Source organism: Terrapene carolina, unplaced genomic scaffold, assembly GCF_002925995.2.
Source record: "Terrapene carolina triunguis isolate 2854851 unplaced genomic scaffold, T_m_triunguis-2.0 Scaffold238, whole genome shotgun sequence".
Classification (NCBI taxonomy): domain Eukaryota; kingdom Metazoa; phylum Chordata; order Testudines; family Emydidae; genus Terrapene; species Terrapene triunguis.
The window spans coordinates 17231880-17254869 of record NW_020664589.1 but is presented as its reverse complement, the minus strand read 5'-3'; the positions used below and the strand labels follow the sequence as shown (position 1 = coordinate 17254869).

The window sequence follows — 22990 nt, the reverse complement described above, 5'->3', positions numbered from 1 at the left end:
CCTTTAATAAAAAAAAACAAAAAAACACCAGCTGGTATGATTGCCTACGACTGACCAAACAATACATTTGTAATTGCAAAAGAGACAATAATATTTGTATTCTAATTTAATTATATGTGCCACATTTTAAGCCCTTTTTTTTTTTTTTTTTTTGGCAGGTTCAAGAGGAGAAGAGATCTCCGAGGAAGATCCTCAGATCGATATAGCTACAGTTCAAGATATGCTTAGTAGCCACCATTACAAGTCCTTCAAAGTCAGCATGATCCATAGGCTTCGGTTCACAACTGATGTTCAGTTAGGTAAATCAATTTATACTGTAAGGCCAAGGAAAGTAGAGCAGTTCAAAACTTCAGCCACCTCAAATAGTTATCTGTCCACATAGGTGCATTAAAAATGCCCAATCACCACATTGTCTAATTGACCATACAATATAGTGTTTAATATTGCTACTAATTGTTTACTGTCAAAAAGATCAAGTTGACATAAAACCCACATAAACTGTGTAAAATGGAATTAAATTATAGGTTTTTGCTCTTTCTTCCCCGCTTGTCAATCTGTGCTTCAGAGAAGTACAGTAAAAGGCATCTCTTCTCTCAAAATAAATATGAACGATATCTCATTTCTTAGCACATCAGTTGACAATATTTAAGTATTTGTGTTATCTTCAATCAGCTGGCACATATTCCCTGTCTAAGAAGACCATTATTTAGTGACTCTTTTGTCTGTGCTTTCCAAAGCAAGGGTTTTTGCTGACTAAACATGCAGATTAATTGTCTTTTCTTAAAATCAGTCCATGCTAAATTAGGGAAGTTTTTTATTAAGCCAGTAGATTTTAATGGTGAAGTGGAACAAAATCTAGCTAGTGTTCTGTAAGGGGTTTAACATTAGCCTTTCTAGCTTTCTCAATGTTCTGCAAAACCTGAAGGCTAAAAGATGACAGGATTTTAATAAAAAAGCTATTTACTAATTTTTAACAATAATAGGGCTTTTATAGTCTCTGGTTTAAATTGTGGAAATTTGATTTAATGATGCATGGATAAGTGAACTATAATACTCTCGCAAATACTTTATATTAAAAATGATTCAGTACAAAAATATTTAATGCTGAAATGCTTACAAAATATTTTTCTGTATTATTTAGTAGAATAGTTACAAATTTGAAAATTTCTTCGTTATTTACTACCGTTAGTCTCTTTATTACTCCAATTCTGAACACGTAAAAAAAATGATATTCCCCTGCAAATATGTACATTGGAAGCTTTTTCAGTTTATTTTGAACTGTCTTGTTAGGGAAGGATTTATATGCTGGTGTTGAAGTAGGACAGTGTTAGGCATGTTTTCTGCTCTTGAGTAAACTATCTGGGTGTGATAGTTTGCTTTCAGTGAAGTTTGACTCACTGTGTCTGGAAGCTGTCAGAAATGAGAGCTTGAAAAGGTCATGACAGATCACTAAAGATAAATGGTTAAGGGAGAATAGCTGTTACAGGAAACGAATGGCTAAACTTGTTTCGTAGTAAAGGGGCTGACCCCATCCACCAGTGTATGGACCATAAACTTTCCTTACTCACCTTCTGTAGCACCCTGTGCATGTGTCTATTTTTGATGGCTGCACAAATTGCAGTGGGTTTTTATATTCTAATTACGTACAAAACAAAAAACAAAAACCCAGTGAGGTGTTCAAGGTATGAACAAATGGAAAATATCAAAAACTCCCAAGTAAGGTCATAAGAACTATATGTATGTGGAATTTCTCCTACTGGAGCCTTTTCTGTTATTCATGTATCGGTGCTTTCAAAAGTAAACATTAAGGGTCAGTGCTGTTTAGAACTAATGGGAGTTAAATGTGTTAATCCTCTTGCTGTGTGGTGGCAGAATAGACTCCATTGAATGTGAAATGTCAGAGCCAATACATATATTAGTTTGTATTTATGGATTTTAGGGTTTTCAGTGCCAAATAGCATGTGGATGGTCAGCATTTTCATTCATCAGTCATATTATATATTAGCAATAGTTAAGTGACAGTTTTCCTGGAAAAACCTGTTTCCTGAGGGTACTGAGAACCTGAAGTCATTAGATGACTTCGTTTATTGATTGTATTGATTACTCTCAGTGTACTGCAGGAATATACATGCTGGCCAGGAAACATTGGACTGTACAGTGACCACACTTAAAAACATCCTTCAGGATTGAGTAGGAGTACCGATTCCACCAGTACTCCCATTTTAAGTATAGGAAATCTCCCTCAAACTGGTAGAACCTTTCTAAGGGGAAGGATATTTTTATGTGCAACAGGGCCCCAACAGTAATGAAAAAAAATCTTAGCACAATTTTACATTTGGTCTGTTAAATATGCTGAAGATAGCAAATGTCCCTTTTGTTGGCTGGTTGGTTGGTTTTAGATAATAGTGTAAGTGTCCCCGTAGGTTTTTCTCCCAAATGGTGGGAGACCCTGGCCTCGCCCAGTTATGTTCACTGGGTGATTTAGACACCGGCCCCAGTTACTTATTTCTTACGCGGGGGATCTCACCCTTTGGGGTTTTCTTAAGTCTCTTCTGATGGGGGAATCAAAAGGAAAGGTAAATGTCCCAGCACACTCAAAAATAGTTTTTTTCCCCAGAGCCAGCTCAAAGGGGAAAAGGCCAACAGTGCCATCTTACTCCGGGGCTGTCTGTGTAGCAGTTTTCAAGGAGTCTTTCTGGCTGGGCTGTTGAATCAGGTTTGCTCTGTCAGGCCTACCCTGGGGGATCGCTGCACTCCGGGAGGAGTAGGGCAGAGATGTCCTGGGCGGGAGTCCCTCCTGTGGCTTCAGGAGTCACTTCAGCACTTTCCTGCTCAGGGTGATCTCTTCCTCCAGCTGACTGCCGTTTCCTCCCTTTTAAAGGCCTCCTCCCTACCATACCTGGTTAACAGGGTCAGAGGGGCAGGGCTAGCCACGCACACAAGGCCTGTCTGGCACCTTCCTTAGCAATGTGGGGTCTATACACCCTGTCACAAATAGGTTCTATGCGTTTGCATATAGTGTAATAGATGCTCTACTGAAAGAGTTTATGAAATTTGGCTATGGAGTAATGCCGCTGTCTAAATTTGCATAGCTTTATATTTGTAATAATGTACTTGTCAATAAGTCCATTTTTTTACTAGAACTGCCTGTACAAAGCCACCAGTAAGGAAATAAACATTTTAAAGGAGCAGTTTGGATTATGTAAAGCAGGGTGGCTAATGGTGATACTATAAGTCAGTGGTTCTCAACCAGGGGTCTGGGGAGCCACGAGCAGGTTTCAGGGGGGCCGCCAGTCAGGGCCAGCATTAGACTCGCAGCAGCCCAGGGCAGAAAGTCGAAGCCCCACTGCATGGGGCTGAAGCCCAGGGCCCTGAGCCCTGCCACCAGGGGCAGAAGCCAAAGCCTGAGCAATGTAGCTTTGCGGGGGCCCCCTGTGGCTTGGGGCCACAGGCATTTGCCCTGCTTGCTACCCGTAATGCCAGCCCTGACTTTTACATACAGAAAAACAGGTCTTGTGGCACAGGTGGACCATGGAGTTTTTATAGCATGTTGGGGGGGCCTCAGAAAGAAAACGGTTGAGAACCCTGCTATAAGCTACATTTTGTAAGTGTCTGTGTATTCTTTCCTTTGATTTTCTGAGAAACACTGCACCTTGTAAGGCCGGTGAGAGAATCTGGTTCTGGATTTATCCAGAGAGCTGAGAGGAATGCCCAGGAATGTATACACCTGCGTGTAATTCTTATTGATGCTAAAAGGAGTTATATAAATATAGAGGGAAGAAATGACCACTCTGTGGCTGACTTTTTATTAGAGCTGAAAGCTTTAGTCACAGCAGTCACAGGGTCTGGGGTTTTATGATTAACTTGTGTCACATTATAATGCACATGTACTGTATTGTCAACATTTCTACTCAGTTTCCAGCGTGCAATAAGGAAAAGATGTGCACTATGTTATCAAAACTAAAGGAGGCATATTGATTTGAAAAATTATTGCTGGCAAAGTATGTTATTAAAATGGCCCATTCCAGATCCTAGCAAAGAAAACAGCAAGAACAAAACGGTAGTGCTGGGTTGTTGTATCTATACCATTTGTTTTGCTAAAATAGGTGCATTAAAGAAAATTGGAAAGGAATAATACATTTAACTTGATTGTGAATGTGACTAATTCAGACAGTAAAGCAGAAACTGCATAAGCTTTATGAACTAGCTAATACTCCTCAGATTTTGGGTTCAAATACATGCATATTGGAGCACAGTAACACACAAAAAGACAGCATTGACAAAGAATGTGCTCCTGTGGATGTGTGCAGGCTAAAGCAAATGATGCCGAGATACAGAAATAATAGATGAAGTATACAGCAACAATTTACAGATAAAAATAATAGAAGTTAAAGTGTATTTTACATGATAAAGGAAAGATGAAAGAGGAGGAAAGTCTGTTACATCTGAGATGGTTACAAAATCCATGCGTTGTGAAGTAGCCTCTGTTGAAAAGATTGATGCAATGGGGAGTGACCTTGGCTTGGAGCAGGAGCTGGTGATGTATGTATGAGCATCTCTCTGCTAAATGGACCCAGATTTGTAGCACTAATATACATGGAAGCCCAGAACCAAACTCAGTATGGCAATAAATCAGCAGCCACTTTGGGTGTCATTTCTGGTTTATATTCCACTATTGTTCTATCACTTTAATTCATGTCACTATCATCTGTTCATCTGGAACAGTTTTATATAATTTTCCAGTGGCGTTACCTGACAAATCCGATCAAATTAACAAGGTACATTAACAATATTGACTGACTGTGTGAATTCTGGAGTTGCAGGACCATAGAATGAAATTTTTAAAAGCTGTTTCCAGTGGCGATGATATTTTGTTTGCTTTAGGCAGGGAGGAAGAAAAGGATTATTTCCACATAAAGGATTTGTACATTTATTTTGTAGAACTTGTCTTGACTTTTTCAAGCATAAAAATAAAAACTCATCAACAACTTCAAATATAATTTTCTTTGAGAGGCAGAAAATGTCTAGATTTTGGCCAATTATTGATTACACTGAAATAAAAAATAAAACTGGGTTATAAAATTTTTCTAGAGTGAAATCTTCTAATAAAGTGGATCTCCTGATATAGCTTCAGTCTGCTCAAATTATCTAGGTCTAACACTTCTACCATCAATTAAATTCTTGACACTCTGCCTAATTGAAATATGGTATCTCTGATGAGAGGGATGTTTAAGGACAAATTGATGCATTTGCTGAATCAAAAAGTAAAAATTGTAGCATTCTGTAAACCATATTGTAATGACCAGGGTTAAAACGAAGGTTACTTTACATTTTGTGCAAAGGACCGTAGCAACATGCATGCTCTGTACATCTGCCTTTTGCTGTCTGTGCATTTTGGTTTTATAATTGAATAAAGTACAAATGAAACGGATTTTTAAGTATCAATTGGGGTTTCATTTTTGAGAGGGGAAAGGTAGAGGTTTTAGATAGATAGTTTTAACCTAGCATCATATTTTTCTTTTATTATCTCCTGTTTAAATAAGTTTTCCTTACACTCCAGCCAAACCTGGCATAGCATTTTCCAAAGTATCTGAACCAAAGGCCTTAGAAGGGAAACGTTTATCTCTGCTAGTTTCCCAGAGAAGCAGCAGCAACATGTTATTATTTTAAATACTTTTTATACGCTTGCTCCATTTTCCCTATTTCATTGTGACCTTGACCTGTAACTCATGACCTAAAAATGTAATTACTTTTAAGGCTCCACACAGGTCTCCCTATGAAAGGGATAGAGAGAGGCTTGTTCAGTCATGTCAACAGAGACTTGTAATTGTAAACTAAACAATGAGCTCCTGTACTCTTCAGTGCAGCACAGCAAGGCTGTTGCTTTGTAATACTGTGATAAAGACTGCCATAAATTACAGGGTGTATTGCAGGGTAGATTCCAGCACAGCGTTAACTCTCCTTGCTCCTTCTTTCACAAGTTCAGAAATAAAATTTGAAGGGATAATATCGTTAACATTTTCTACAGTCACTCTCAGGATTTGTCTAGTATAGGATTCTCTGCTCCATGTTCTTCCCCTGAGTGTTACTGTGCTGTGTGTGCATCCAGGTTCACCTAGACACATAGTAGTGTAGTATGCAGCCATCTGGGGAAGCCCATGCCCATAAACAGGCAAATTCTGTGCCAGGAACTACAGAATCCATTACTTGCTTTCAAAGTTACCTAATTAGGGTTGGCTCTAAATTGCAAGAAGTGTAAAAATGCACACAATCTCCAGGACTGGACATCCTCCTTTGGAAGAATCTGTTTGGATAGCAAACAAATACTACCAGTGGATGTTGTCATCTGAGATAGTAAATATATATATATATATACTAATATTTATATATTATATATATATATACTAATATATATATTTACTAATAGTGGTGATTTAAAAAAAAAACAACACAGGAGGTGCGTCTTTCTGTAAACCTTATACTCCATTTAGCAGCCACTCTCAGAACAGCTGTGCTTACATATTTGTGAAATGTGTTTCCTGACACTTCTTTTTTTGCTCTAGTGCTTTTTTAGCAAGCTAGGAGGGCAGCATACAGGTTATGTATATACAGTTTGATAATTACTTTGCTTTTGGCTTCAAACACTCCTGCTCTTTTGAAAAGCCCAAAAGGACAATATACTTTGATCCTACGTACGATTTATAAAGTGTGTCAAATGGTTGATATGAAATCACTTACACAATCCACTGTTGTGCTTTTTATTCCCTCTGATTCTCAGGTATCTCTGGAGACAAGGTAGAGATAGACCCTGTTACTAATCAGAAGGCCAGCACTAAGTTTTGGATTAAGCAGAAACCCATTTCGATCGATTCTGAACTCCTCTGCGCCTGTGACCTTGCGGAAGAAAAAAGCCCAAGTGAGTAGTGCTTTTTATTTATGTTCTCTGCTCTCTCCCTCTCTCCCGCTGTATGTGCTAGGTGCCAAGAGAATATATTGCCACCATGTCCTTTTCTTTCCATAGGTGTGTTTTATTCATTATATGAAATTTCTTTATATCGGACTTGGTTGTATTATAGTAGAGGGTGTTATGTACAGATATCATTTTAACGAGGGCCTTTCAGTGCTACTTACTGTAGACTGAAGGTCTGACCCCGTTTAAGTATTTCTTGTCCTGGCATCAGTATCCACCAATAGTGTTCCATCAGGAAATTGCTATTTCCTGTGATCCAAGGTTTAACCCCTTGGCTGTGATACATTTCCCAACGTTATTGCACTTGCTTTTGAACTTTTATTGTAGCAGCCCTGTGGGTAGCAGCTTGAATGAATTTAAAGAACACATGTTCTTAGAGGTAGATTTTAATCTCAAATGTACACAGCATATCAGCACATCCCAAAATAGCTGCAGTCCTGGGGTCAGTACAGTTGAGATCATGACCTGACTCAGAGAATTCAGTTTCAGCAAAACAGTGGCCATATTTAAGAACCAGGGCAGTAAGTGATTTCTTTGGTAACTGGAAAGCATGCAGTAGGACAACAGTGTTTCACCAGACAGCAAAGTGAGGTCTGGGTTGAGCTTAAGGCCTGAATGTTTTGGTTGAATGCTGCATTGTAGTATTTGTACCATCGATTATTAAAAGAAGAAACAGGACAACAAGCTGTTTGTGCACAGGCGAAAAATAGATAGTTGTTGATAGTGACCCCAAATCATAGCGATGCAAAACGACAAAGAAGTTCTATATATTATAGATGTTATTACATACATGCTCTGTTTGATGGTAGTAAAAGACCCTTAGTGTAGCAGTGAGATAGAGAAAACATAACGTGCACTTACTAGGGTAATGAGTTTGTCACATTACTTTGGAGGGATGAGATTGTGGGTGCACAGCTTTTATTAAAGATTATGCTAATATTCTCCTTGGAATCGCCACTTCATTCGCCTCCCCTGTTTCTGTATCTCTGGTCAAGCCAATCGTTCTCCCCCATCCCTCCAGCAAGTTGTCACTGTACTCTGTGTGTGTGTGTGTGTGTGTGTGTGTGTGTGATCCTGAGGTACAGCTTCCTTAGTGGCCAGGCAGTCTGAAATTGCCTCACCTTCTCTTCACCAGTCAGCCACAGGTGTGACAAAATGTGCGATTCTTGACAAAATCCTTGAAGGCTTGACTTTCAGCCAGGTGTCAACCCAGCTTCATAAATACACTTGTGGGTTTGCAGCCACAATTTCCGTGGCAAAAAACTGTGGTTTCAAAATTGTGCACACACCCAAAAACAGGCTGTATCTCAAAATCCAGTCCTGAAAGTCTAGGTTTTTGTCACAGAAGTCATGGCCTTGATACCACACTAGCCTAGCAGGTGTCATATGTCCCTAAACTCGTTTGCATCCAAAAGATCTCCATCTGGTCTGCAGTTGGAATGATGGGGGGAGTCTATTGGGACTGTCAGCACCGCAGAGGTAGCACTTGTGCCCAACTACAACAAACTGCAACTCCTTCCAGAGAAGTAAGTAGCCAGCAAGAAGATGGCTTGGAGTGGTGGACATTGGGCTGCGGATGGGAGATAGCAAATATACCTTTGCAATATTGGAGATTTTGATTCTCTCCCTTCACATCACAATCCCTACAATTTCCACATTAAAATAGATTTTATCTACTTTTAAAGGGTGAAAATAATTCTTTTTCTTCTTCCTGAAATCTGCACCTCTACCAGGTCCAGTAAAGATGCCCCGGAATGCATTATTTTAGGGCAATACAAGAGACTTGTGGTGTGACATCCCAGGATGATACATTCTGGGGCACTCTTAGTGGCAGATCAGTATCTATTAAATTTTAAAAGACCAAAAGTTATTTTAGCAGAGTAAAGGAATGAAACTCACTATATTTCCTAAGTTTTGCCTGTGATTTTTATCAGCATAGTGATATATGTTTGTAGCAGAGTTTACATCAAAAATTATTCTTGGGGCTTTCCTTGAATGAATTATTACAACGAAAGAGGCTGAGAAAAGATAAGGTTTTTGAGTTCTGCAATATATTTTGTTTCCGTGTTTTTATCTCTTGTAACACAAGCGTGCTCCATCTGGTCTTTCAGAAGCACACTGCAACATGTAACAGTGGCTGTACAGTGCCCTACAGTTATACTGTGTGAAAACATACCGGATGTTTTGTTAAACTGACTGCTCTCTGTAGACATTAGCAGTTGGATTATAATGAAGTTGTTCACTCCACTGCTAGACTTACTTGTCATAGCTCTGAACAGAAAGCGATGTTTTTCAAAACTATGGCCAGTTTTTCATGTTAATGTGAGTGCTACAGTCAAAGCAGTTTGGTCATTGTGATCAGTGTGACTGAAGATGTATGCAAAAATTTCCCAAAAGTATGCAGGTAACTAACATGGCTACGGTTACTGGGTCTTGCAGAGTATGGAGACCCTAGGGTTTCCAGAGAGAATTCTTTGAAAAGATGTCTAAATAGCAATGGGGTATAAAGGGGGTGGGGGGGACAGTATAGCTTCCTTTCCTTTAAACTCAAATGTCTCGCTGTAAAGTAAGTTCATGCAGTGAAGATTTATAGCCATACCCCTGTGAGTGGTAAAGGACGTGGAACTTTGCAACTTTAGAGATCAAGTTTTTGAATATTTACAGATGAATTTTGGGAGTTGGGGTAAGGAGTTGAAACTTCTCTTATCACAAGTTCACAAAACTTAGGGCTGCATCTAACTAAAGTCAATGTGCAAATATATCGAATTGTTTTGAAATAGCTTCAATTTCTAGTTTGCTGGGTATGTCTGAGAATTGTTGTGTGCCCTTGTACTAGGCCAGCATTAGTGTCTTATTTCTGAATTAAAATTAAGTCAGGCCTCATGAATTCAAACAGGGAGAAGAGGTAATGGCCTTACTAGTTAAACCCAGTACCATTCGAATCTGCAAACACTGTATAAAGTGCTTGTTTAAATCAAGTTCAGTCTGATTATCACAAAAGATTCTGCAGGTTTTGAATCTTGAAAGGAAGCACCCCATCATTAAGAAATAAGATTTAAACCTTAATAAAGTAGCTGTCATTTTTATAGCTGAAGAGAGCTCTGTATCTCAATTAAGGGTACATAATATAAAGTCTTAAGGAAACAACGTAATAGGTTTAATACAATTCTGTCCCCTTGCAATAGTGTAATTTAAAGGAAATTTGATTATGTTATTGTCTTACATTATTTGAACACAAGTAAAACTTCAGTGCCACAGACCCTTGCCTATTTTTAAAAAGTGCACTACAGACAAAGTGTGGGTTGTGATCGATGCATGCTGTTGCTGTCCCTGTTAAGGTTTAGGGTTACCAGGTTACCACAACATCTGCAGAAAGAAAACATTGATCAAGCACCGAAGTTTTGAGGGGATTAGTAGTTTCAAGAAAGGCCTTTTGGTAGAATTGAGGATAAATTAGTCTGGTAAAATTGTGGTCTCCAAATTGAATGAATCTTTTTTCCATTCCTAAAGTACTTGCCAAGATCTGCAGAAATCTGTTTCATTTGCTAATTAAATTCAAACTACTGAATAATGATTCTTTATCATCCTAGTTTTTATTAAACTAAAAGGATTGCTGTTGTTAGCTGGAGTAGCCTTAATCCTAAAGTGGGTTAAACAAAAGCATTCTGTTCTGTAGGTCACAAATATATTGGTAATTTCAAGTTGTAATTTAATTGCCTGCATTGAACCCTGCAGTTTAAGGTTTTCTTTAAATTCCTATTCCATTGTTGCACTGGGGCTTAACAGAATGTTAACCCGGTAATAGACATACGGCCTCCCCATTCTATGTCTTGCTATCGAGCGGTTCTGCATGACTAGTTAAAGAAGATGGCAAGAAGATTAATGAAAGCAGCCTGATACAGAAGGGGGTAGGTACCTTTGCAAGACTTCTAGCGAGAAGATATTAGAGCTGAACCAGAGCTTGGCTTTTTCTTTATCCTGTGACCTTTGAACCTGCCTTACTGTGGATAGCTGCCAACAGAGCCGACATTTTGATTGATGTTGCTACACGAGTCAGTCTTTCCCATTGAATTCCACATCTGCACGAAAATAGCTTTTCCAGCAGAATTCATACTGGCTGTAAGTGATAGCCAGATTGATGGCTGAAATGCTTTTATATAGTTTTCATTTAAAGCTAAATGTATTTGATGTTTTAATTCAGTATCATGTTCCTCCAGATTATATACATTGCATAATATTAAATTAATGATTTGATTGTTGAAAGAACTGATTAGAAGACCAACTAAAAAGCTTAATACAAAGCATATAGAATGTTTTGTTTAAACAAGTGTAAGAGCACACAGTGAGTTCTTTTAGAACACAGAGTTCTAAACAGCTTCTCACTTTTGTTTAAATGGAATGGAATGTTTGAACGATTTCTTTTAGCCAGTGCATTCTTGCCATGAACATCCTGTGCTCAGATCTGCACCCAGCACCTTGTCAGCAAGTTTATCTAATATCCCTTCAGTGGAGCAAGAGTAATGACTGGAGCTGTTTTGTGAATGACGTTGCTGTGATTACAATATTGCTTATTTGCCGGTTACCAGAGTTATGGTCCTTTCCAGGGATAACATGGCACCCACAATAACAGCAATTGCAATTCAACATGGACACAATCGTTTGCACCCATAAAATAGCTAGGTAGAGATCTAAATGGGTGCAAGTGCAGGTGTGAATAAGTACACGTGATTTTGTAGTTGTAATTGTGTCTGCAGGACACTGTGGGCTCAAATCATTGGAGGCTAGATGGGGACATGGCTAAAAATCAGAGCTATCCTAACATACTGACCAGCTGTGCTCCATATGCAGCATACTGTAGGTCAGAGGTTGATTCTGCTTTTATTGTACCACTGGCAATGCCAGAAGGTCACCCCATGTAGGGTTGGCATTAACTGTGTAAAGCTTGATCCACCAGAGAAAGTGGTTAGTTGCAAGGCAAATTATAGGATTTTGTCCATGCCTACGAATTAATGACTGGCATGGACAACTATTTACTATAGTAAATAATGGAGACTCCGTTTGCGGTGAGCAGTTCGTGATGTGTGATATATATCAGGTTATAGTTATGTAGGTATAATATTGTAGCTGTGGATTGTTAATTTAAGGGTAACTCTTTATTAATAAATTCAACCCTGTGATGTATTAGCATACAGTAAGATAAAGTCCTGCCTGAGTACAAAATAGAGCTTAGCTTTAACTCATTAAATACATCCGTTATTGAATCGCCTTCTCATAAAAGTACTCTGGAGCCCAATCAGGACGTGCATTGCCTCATCCTTTTAACAAATATGTTTCGTAGCCCTATTAAAAGGGGTCTTCATCTATCCTGTCAAAGCTAGTCTGCTGGGGTTTTTTAGTTTAATTACACTATCCAATTAAAACTCCTTGCTGCATTTTGATTCGCTTCTCCTTGGGCTTGAGTGGATATGACATTTACAAGGCTCGCCTTTCAAGCAGACAATAGCGTGATTGATGAGGTGCAGACGCAATGAAGGAGGCGATTGCCATGTGGAAGCACTGCTTAGTGCATTTTGATTTATTTATCATCTCTTTCCAAAACAAGGTTGCTGGTGAAGAGGTTTTGGGCAATCCTGGGTTTCACCTCAGTTTTCATAGTTCATGCAAAAACCTTTATTAGATTTCTGCCTTTGATATCATTTCTGAAAGGATAAAAACTGAAAAAATTCCCCATGTGTAAATAGCTAACACAATGTGACTTTAAAATGGTCACATGCAGCACATGCTTAATTGCAGCCCTGCTTTCACGGATCCTGGGAAGGAGGCTCCCACTGTCATAATGTTTCCTTAAACAGACGGTAATGGAATGTAAAGGGCCTGAGTTATGGAGAAAGTGTTCTCAGAATACACAAGTCCCCAAAAGAAATGAATAAACCAGAAAAAGTACAGCTGCCTGTTTAAACTTTGTATTAGTGGGCATCATATTATACTCCGTCCTTGTTGTGAGGTGTACTTTACAGCAGCTATGTCGGGTGACCTACTGGCCCACTGCAGTGAACAGTGGAAGTTTTGCCATTGACTCCAGTGGGGCCAAGATTTCACCCATAATTTCTGTTGTAGTCATTGCTTCTGAAATATGACTCTCCTTCTAACAGATGCACCTTTACAGGGTGGGTGACTACATCCAGTTAAATAAACTGAAGAGCTGTCCAGATTATTATTATTATTATACTACAGTATTAGCTTGTAGTAGCTCCTAAAGGCCCTGTCAGGGATGAAGGCACCATTGTGCTAGGCTCAGATAGTGCATAATTTTAAAAAGGAGTAAAATTGGCAGTTGTTGGTAACATCTGAGCTCTGGGGAAAAAACATTTCCACTCAGAGTAAAACTGGTGAAAAATTGTTCCTCATAAAAGGGCTTAATGTCTTTTTCTGTCAAAGTGAAAAGCTTCTTTCTCTTATGTGAATGGAAGCAAGATGTATTTACAAAGCTTTTATACATTTTTACAAGCACAACTTGTATTTTCCAGAAATTCTAGGGAAAATTTCCCAACTACTGTAAAAACTGAAATTCTTCAAAATTTCATGGCACTGCACAGTCATTCCAGGAAGTGAAATTTGACAGCATGTCTCAGCTCTAGAATGTGAACAGGATAATAATAGAATGTTCTTTAAAGAGAACATATGTAAATAACCATTTGTATGAGTCTAGTATATTTTCCTCATCAAACATGAGGGGATACAATGAAAATGTGGTGGTAATAGAGCTGACTTCTGTTGGGTCAAACAAGCTCTGAACATCTCCCAGTTTTGAGGGATTGGATGTCCAGACATGAATGCTATGGCTCTTTAGTGTTTAACGTTTCATTCATTTCTCTGGGATCTCAGAGGAAGGGAAGGCAAATGCCAGAGATGTTGGGCTGGAGCAGAACATATTCATTTCAACCATATACATTAAAGGGCAGGCAAGGCTTATTTAAAAGAATTGACTATAACCAAGCTGTTCATAGGAGGCCGTGCTATCTGAATTCTACAAAGTACAGTAGAGCTCATTTGTCTTCAGATGTTCTTTATATAGAAATATAAAAATATTGAAATGTGTATTGATCTCTGAATTACCAAGGGTGACATTAAGAGGGTTTAGAACTGTATATCACATATTTAAGTACTCTTGGAAATGGAAATCAATCCATCCCTCACAATTCATAAATTCCATCTGGCCAGAATAGTAACAAAACAAAGTGCCAGTTGATTGTTTCAATGAACTAATATTTCACATAGTGAACAGTATAATGTGGATGTGGAAGCACATAAGCATAATACTGTAATGTAACCTTCTAAAGGAATGTTTTGTAAATCACCTGTCAGAGTATATAAACCCATGGCATCACTATATTGCTGATTATACAAATACTTTCCACAAACTAGCCATTAGGTGTTTATACTAAACTTTGGAGGTAACTAGACTTGCCATTTTATTAACCAAATTGCTGGGGTTCCTTTTAGGGGCATGAGACCATTTTGTTTCACTCTTTCTGAAATCAGCGATGTCTCAATTGGCGCTTGCTTTCTGAAGCAGGAAATCGGGCTGCAGCCCTAACTGATGGAGCATGAACACAATGTGCTGCACCTGCAAATGCTCCAGCCGGCTGCTCTAGTGGAGCAGGCCTCGTGGAACAAGCTGTCGTATGGTTAGGTTGCTAGCTCCACCATATAGTTCTGGTTTGTGTTCTCTGCAGCCCATCACATTTTGTGCTGGGCTTTCTTATTAATTTTCTCTATTTCGTGGAGAAGCTCAGTTCTTTTTATGGTGTTTTCAAGAGACCTTCACACCACAACATAAACTCTTTGTTCTCAAGATAACCAATTACTTGTTTCCATCTTCGCTAACGTGCCTCTTTTTAAAATATTACTGAGTGCTGCTAATGTAGAAACAAGGTGATGTTGGGCATAAAAGCTAGATCTCTCCTCCTTGTGCTCCTCCAGGAGGACTTGGGGGCAGCTAGACATCTCTGTGGGGATGGATTGAACTCTGCCTCCTGTTACGCAGCACAATAAAAGTGTTATTGACATGTATTGCTCTGTAATTGTCATTGAAAAGGATGACTCTTTAAAATCCAAAAGTTAGTGCTTGAAATAAAGTTCTATGTTCTGCTTCTGTCAGCTGTATAAATACTGCAGCTAAAAAAAAAAGGACTACATCACGTGTTTAAACAAGAGGTGAGGGGGCTAGGGAAGGTTCCCTGTGACGCTGGCCTGTTTTCCATATTTCAAGCAAGCCTATTGTCTCACTTATTCTTTGTTATTAATATTCTGCCGTATAGTATTATGGCTTGTCATCTACTCTTGTTAATATGCTGTAGGACTGCAGGGATTGAGAAAAGCACGTTGCTAGTGATTCTTTTAATTCTTTATATAATATGTAGTTTGCGCCTCTGCAATAGAGAGTTGAAGTAGCAATTTAATGCTGTTCTTTCTCACCGAAGATGGGTGCGTGTGCGAGAGAGAGAGAAGAGATGTTGTATTTGCAGCTTGCATCTGGGCCCTTTGTGCATATTCACATGTGTTTTGAGAGGAAAACAGGAGGAAAAGCCCTTAAATGGGTGGAAGGAGTTTAGGTAATTTGAGCTGGAGACAGGGTAAAGCTCACCCCCACTCCCATCCCGTCGTTCCCAATGCAGGCTGCTCTGCAGGGAGTTCCATACACTCGAGCCACTGGCGACACCATTGCTCCACCCTCAACCTCCTGAATTTCCCCCAGGAGGGCCTCCTGCGGCAGTCCCCTGCTCTCTGCACAGCAGAACGCCCCACTTGCCCTGTGTTCAGACCCGTCCGGGACCATGGGACTGTGGAGGATTTAGCTTCTAAGCAGTCTGTGCATTCAGACTGTGTGATGGGCCAAGTGAGCAGGGGAAGAATTAATACGGGTTTTGATACATTGCAACTACTTATTGTTGTTAGTAATATTTGGTGCCTGGAGGTCCCAACCAAGCCCTGCTAGAGTACAAGACGGTCCCTGCCCTGAAAAGCCCCTGGTCACACAGCAGGTCAGTGGCAGATCTGGCAACAGAGCCCATGTCCCCTGATCAGGGTCGGCTCTGGCTTTTTTGCCGCCCAAGGCAAAAAAGCCGCCTGCCGCCCGCCCCCCGGCGGGGAGCACGGCAGGGGAGGGCGCCGAGCCCGGCCGTGGCCCCGCTCTCCCCGACCGGCCGGAGCGCCGGGGGGCGGGCGGAGAGCCCGGCCGCGAGCCCCCTCTCCCCAGCGGCAGGAGCGCCGGGGGGAGGGCGGCAAGCCCACCACGGCTCCGCTCTCCCCGGCGGCCAGAGCGCCAGGGGGAGGGCGGCGAGCCCGCCGCGGCTCTGCTCTCCCCGGCGGCGAGCCCGCCACGGGCCCTGCTCTCCCCGACCGGCCGGAGCGCCGGGAGGAGGGCAGAGAGCCCGGCCGCGACCCCGCTCTCCCGGGCCGGCCGGAGCGCCGGGGGAGGGCAGTCCCGCTGTCCCCGGCCGGCCGGAGCGCCGCAGGGAGGGCGGCGAGCCCAGTCGCGGCCCCGCTCTTGGGCCTGAGCGCCGCCCCCCTCCAGGTGCCGCGCCAAGCACATGCCTGGTAGGCTGGTGCCTGAAGCCGGCCCTGCCCCTGATTGCCAGTCCATCACCTACCCACTGACCATGCTTCCTCTCCCACCACAAAATGGGGTTGAGCAATCATTTCTGTTTTGTGTTTGAGACTTGTTCAAAGGTGCTTTGAACACCCCAGAATAGTCTGTCTACATGGTCACAGCCCACTACCTGGGAGAATGTACCATTGGGACAGGAGAGAAGCAAACCTAGAATGAGACGTTCCAGGTAGGCTAGTGAATTGACAGGTCCAGGTAGGACCAGTTTCGATATGTGCATTCTCAGGAGCTGCGAAGAAGCCTAGCTCGTTACCAGCAGTGAATAGAGCCCTTTGGATTCTTGGCCTGTAGTTTCTGCCATATTTTAAAATTCCAGTGTGTAACATCACCTTATACCATAAAACGCCATGAATGTTGAAAATTTACAAAGTTATATCATGTCTCCATGAATAGTAAGTGTGTAGTTGCACTCTTAGAATGTTAAAAGATGCTGAATTCAGTCCTTAGCAGTAGCCAGCCGTGAATTAATTAACATACTGATTAGCCTGTAGCTGAGACTTCCAGCATTTTTAATACCACCAAAGCTTCATTTGTCAAATGATTTAAAGTTTTTTTTTAATTATTAGCCAATTTTTCAATAGAGAATTTATATTCATGATTAGTGCATCATAATGGTGCTTAATTAACATGCCATGATAAAATACTGAGGTCTCAAATTTGTTGGCCATGGTTTCCTAGCATATATCAGTTGATTTTTTGAAGATCTGAAGAATTAGATAACGTAAATAAGATTGCAAATAAGGCTTCCTCCGGGAAAGAAGTGAATTTACAGTAATGTGGCTGTTACTTTATGGATTAGTAACTTTGACCTTTGAACTGAATAAATTAAATGGAAACTGATGAAAAAGCTAACATACAGAATGCATTGAGTTTTAATTTTGAAACCATTCATGTTTGTATGGTAAAGGACATTTTGCCCTCCTGTGAGTTCTGCCATTAGGACATCTGCCCTGTTCACATTAATTTAAAGATCACCAGCTTCCATGCCATTCCACTAGGCCAGCCAGAGATTTGCCTACCTGCCACCAAAATGTTGCCAATTTAATCAGTAAAACGATTTTCTTTGGCTGAGCAGGGCTAAGGCCTGTCAGTCAGATGGTACATTAATGAGCATGACTAAATTTTGATTTCAGCTATCCTAGAATAAAGAGCTGTGTTTCTAACTGGGAAGATCTGTTTTGCAATATCATTGCTACAGAATTTTTTTCCTTTAAAATTACAGTACTGTTTTATTTAGCCTTAAGCAGCTGGGTTTTTTATTTTTACAGTGATAACTCTGGGGTTAATTGGCCTTTTATCTTAAATATAACACTTATCTTCTACATGTGATGATTATACAGTGGGTAGTTTCATAAAGTAGTTCTAATGTGGTAATTTAACTGAAATATAGTCTAGGGCTGAATGGGACCTAACTAGCCATTTGATAGATTTTTGCATTTCCTACAGTGGGGAAATGAACTTTATTGAAAAGAGTTCAGCTGCTCCTGTAAGCCACCACTTGCCTTAAATTGAAATGACATGAGAAGCCTGTCAGCATTTCATTACTTCCTTCTGCTGTGCGGATGGTATGCTAAGATCACCATCTGTGGTTTTCTTCTGTCGAGCACACAAGCTTTGCTAAAACTTTAGAGAAGTATTGTGAACACTGTATTTTTTATCTTTCCAGGTCATGCAATATTTAAACTTACATATCTAAGTAATCATGACTACAAACACCTCTACTTTGAATCAGATGCTGCTACCATCAATGAAATTGTCCTGAAGGTGGGTATTAAAATTTAATATAATCCAGAATTCTAGGTGTTTTATCGTTCATTAGACATGAAAACTGAAAATATTCAGAAGGTTCTCAATGCATGTGGATAATGCAAAGCATAAGCCGTGCTGAGAGGCTTTTATTTGGTTACCACTGAATTTTCTGGACTTTGTATATTGGATCCATTTTTCAGACAACCCGACAGCAGGCGAAGTCTGTATACAATATATTTTGCTATAAGCTCTGATGTAGCTAATAGTCTGGAAGATGTCAATTCTCTGTGGAGTTGGAACTGACCAAATGTTTACTTGGTTAGGTGTTTACCTTTAGATTGGTGGTGTATATTTAAATATTTAAGATACAAATTAACCCTTAAGAAACCAACCATTCCCAGATACATGTGCCCTGAGTTTTAAATCCTTCTGGACTTTCTCTGGCATCGATGGATTTTACTAGCCAGGACAGACAGTGTGACTGCTAAACTTTAACTATTTGCTTCGAATATCCTCCTCAGAATCATTAGAAAATATGTTAGTGCTGGTAGCAGTATAACCAGTGTTCAGTAATTCCCCCCTAGAAGTTCGTTTCCCATGTGAGCCGGTTTTAAATCCAAGCCATGCGGGATGTGGCCTTGTGCCCAATGACTAATTAAAAAACAATACTACCAGGCCCTTGCACTATTCCCTTCTTCTGGGGCAGATATTCCTGTCTGGCCAAGGTCTCCTCAGTGCAAGTCTGGGGGGGGGAGCCAAAGGGGGTTTTAAGTGACCTTATGTTCCCCCACACTGGGGCTAGTCAGGGGGCAAGTTGTCCCAGCTTTAAAGCCTGCCTGGCTGGCCAAGAGACAGTTATGGGTGCTGAGGGTCCCGGGCATGGAGATACCCTGGTCAGACTCCTTTTCTTCTCTGAATGCTGGGGGTAGAATAGGGCTTTAGGTCATGGGAGGATCCCCCTTTGCAGTGAGAATTTGCAGGGCACTGCCTCCACCAGATTTCTGGTGGCTCTGCACCCAGAACAGCACAAACCAGACACAGCAGGATGGCAGCTCGGTCCCTATGATTGTTGTTAGGGCCACCATTTGTGTTCCAATGAAAAGTGCCCTCCGCGTGGATGGGTGACTGGGAGCCTAGTCCATGCATGGAAGGTTACAGGATTTGTCAGTAAGCTCTCACTTCAAGTACATAAGCAGAGTTGCTTAGGACTAAAGAAGTGGGTTGTTTACCCACGAAAGCTTATGCCCAAATAAATCTGTTAGTCTTTAAGGTGCCACCAGACTCCTCATTGTTTTTGTGAATACAGACTAACACGGCTACCCCTCTGATACAAGAATCTACACGCACTGTATGAACATGGAGTTTAGCTTCCCTGCCCCATGGTGAGGTTGCTAAATAGTTTATTATTATCTCCATTTTACAGGTGAGGTACCTGGGCCCACACAGCGAGCAGGTTATATAACAGAGAAACACTTCAAATTATACCTGCAATTAAATAACTGAGCAATAAGAATCAACTTCACAGCAGTAGTGGCTTCGTTTAATACAAAGCTGGAGGAGTGCTGGATGATCGCGCTCTTTGAACTGCCTGGTGCATACACACACCAGATGAGGAAAGGGGGGAACCCTAGCATTACTGGAAACAGGGCAGTTATTTAATAGTTACTTTCAAATAGCTTCCCGCAGTTTCTCAGTGGAGTTAAGAAAAGGAACTTCCTCTAAGTAGAGATGGGGAATATTTAAACTAAACTTCCACTGCACTTCAGGCCTTTCTTAATAGCCAGTGTTAATATTATTCAAAGATTTCATGAGGACTCTAGTGGAATTATAAACCTGGATTTGATATCAAAATAATTTTCATGGACACAGATTGATTCCAAGTTTATGACTTCAACACGGGATCAAGCAGAGGATTGTAATTCTGGCAGGACAAACTTCTCTCTTTGCTCATTTAACAAATGTTTCCCCAAATGCACGTCTCAATACAAAGAAAACAAATTTTTCCACCCCAAATATTTTATGTTTTAAGTATATTTTATCATAACCATTTGCTTTTATAATGACTTGTTATATGAGCAGGTTGATTTACTTTCTGAAACAAACCATCATAATACTGTTGGAAGATTAAACTTAATCTTCTGCAGTCTATTATTTTTGTAGCAATTTAAAATTTTAAGTGATAATTTTTATATGCTATTCCCTATGCTTAATAGTATTTTCTGTGTAAAGGTTATGGAAGTGCTAAATAACTGACATGTGATAAAGCATTTTAGTTAATACCCTAAAATATGGGTTTAACTATTTTTTGCACTAAAATTGTGAACTTTTACATTGGAATTTTTATCCCTACCTGTCTTAAATGAAACGATTCCACTCCAGAAGCCTTGATATATCCAGGAGTGTTCAGTATATTTTTGGAAGGCCAAAAGGACAGACTTGATATGGGTAAAATGAATGTCCAGGACACAGATCTTACTGAGCACAAGAATATATTACCTTGCTGTACCTGTGCTGTAACTTGTTTATACAGAGCATTTTTCTGTTTCAGAAATAAGTTTTCGAGTTAAGCCTTTATTTCTTTCTCATTCTGCAAGCGTTAACAGATGCCGAGAAATCTGACTTTTCAAATTAGGTTCTTTACATGATCAAGTGACAAAGACTGAGGCTTTATTGACCATGAAAACTCGCTATATTTTTATGCCTTAAGCTGTAATATGCAATGAAAGTGAAACACTCTACAGTGCATAAAATTGTGCAAGTTTTAAGCCACAGCGTATTAACCAGCTAATGGCAGACCAAAGGGCATTTTTATCTTTTGATTCTTGCATTAACCTTCCATTAAAATTATCTATGTGATTATCAGAAAGCACTGGAGATAATAAATTTAGTGAATAGTAGGCTTGTTAAATATCATTTAAAAATGCTTTCATCAAGTAATATGTGCCAAAATACATGGAAAGTATGAGATTAGCTGAGTATGCAAACATCATAAAGAGAGAATGTTTTGTATTAAAGCTGATAAAACCTTATATTGAAGCCTATTAATGTATTAGACCAGCACTGTGAGTCTTCATGACTTATTGCATTCATCTGGCAATTTGGCTAACAAGTGGCAGATCAACAGGGATCAAGTGCTGTGAGCCTGTGCGCTTTTATTGTATCTCATGCAGTCATCCCGTCCAGGGATGGTGGAAGGCTACAAGCAGTAACATTGCGCAGCCATTCCTGTAAAGTGACAAGACCGGAGGGTCAGCAAGCCCGAAATTAGAAGAGTACTTTCTTGACTATGGGGTTTGAATGTTCTGTGCTGTTCCTACCTTGTTCTTTTCATTGGCATCGCTCTGGGGATGGGTTGAAGTGTATCATTGTTCAGTGATGTGAAGAGTTGTGTGTTCTCAGGCCATTCCCCTAGAATGAAACGAAATGTTGTGGTGTGTTCTCCAGGTTAACTATATTCTAGAATCCCGAGCAAGTACAGCCAGAGCAGACTATTTCGCTCAGAAACAAAGGAAACTGAGCAGGAGAACAAGCTTTAGCTTCCAGAAGGAGAAGAAATCAGGACAGCAGTAATGTCTAGCCTGGAGCAAAAACCTGTCCGCACAATTCGAAGAAGGAGAAGCTCCCAACAGCCTGAGACAGGTGGGAGCCAGAACTGCAGAGTTCTTGCTGCCAACAGCCAGGAGCAGCCAAGGAAGAGAATCAGTAATACACAGTTTCCCATGATGAACAGATGACCCCACGTTGGTTATGGGAAGTCTCCCTTATGAGCCATATCAGCCGGAAGGAGGACGGTGACACTTACAATTCCTTTGATTAGAAATGAGGCGGATGTAGGCTGGCATCGTTTAAGAACTATATTATGTACAATCACAAGGAAAGATGTGGTTACAAATTATTTCACAGCCTGATAAAGATAAATTCTATACATCTGTTATATACACACACACACACACACACACAGGTACTGCTTGTGACATGATCAAATTTCTAAAAATGAACTGTATCCGTTTTTACTATTAATAAAGGTGTAATCTTTCTCCAGGGTTATCTCATGCACAGTTCTTTGGAGGGGTAGCGTTAAGCTACAGACCATTGTGTCTCTTGTTTGCGTCCAGGGACAGTGGCGCAGTCACTGCACACAATGGATTCTTGAAGAAATGTTTATACCGCCAAGTCTGGTTTTTTTCAAGCACGTTTAGTAGCTGCATTTTTCTACTTTGAAGACGTCTTGTTGGAAGTTATTTACCTCCAGTAAACTTTGTATTTTGAAAACCATGGCAGCTTTTCTGGAATGGAATGCCAGGAATCTTCCTTCTTGGAGATGGGGTCTCCGGGAATTATGAGTGGCTGAATCAGCAGAGAAATTCCTGCTTATTGGGCTGAGTTTCTGGTCTGTCAGAGAGTTTTCACCTGAGGATTGAGAAATAACTTTACTTTTTCTTTTGTATTAACATTAGTAAACGTTTTATAAATAGAAATGAAGACTTCGTTTGTACTGGGATTTGTAACTGTTCCAGCCTTGCCCATCTCTAAAGAGTTGGATGCCATATTTCTGAGGGTAGTGGGAATTGTAGCTGCCCTTTTGTTTGCATTTTGGTTCT

General features: G+C 40.3%; 1 protein-coding gene across 2 annotated transcripts in view; it reads left to right on the top strand.

The window, feature by feature from the left end:
• MAPKAP1 (MAPK associated protein 1) overlaps positions 1–22156 on the top strand; it is a 157207-nt gene extending 135051 nt beyond the window's left edge. For both annotated transcript variants that reach the window (XM_024214530.2, XM_024214529.2), the window contains 4 exons: positions 159–299; positions 6779–6916; positions 18307–18404; positions 21834–22156. In XM_024214530.2, coding sequence (XP_024070298.1) covers positions 159–299; positions 6779–6916; positions 18307–18404; positions 21834–21959 — 503 coding nt within the window. In that variant the 3' untranslated portion in view covers positions 21960–22156. The remainder of the gene's footprint in view (positions 1–158; positions 300–6778; positions 6917–18306; positions 18405–21833) is intronic.
• The last annotated feature ends 834 nt before the right edge of the window (positions 22157–22990 follow it).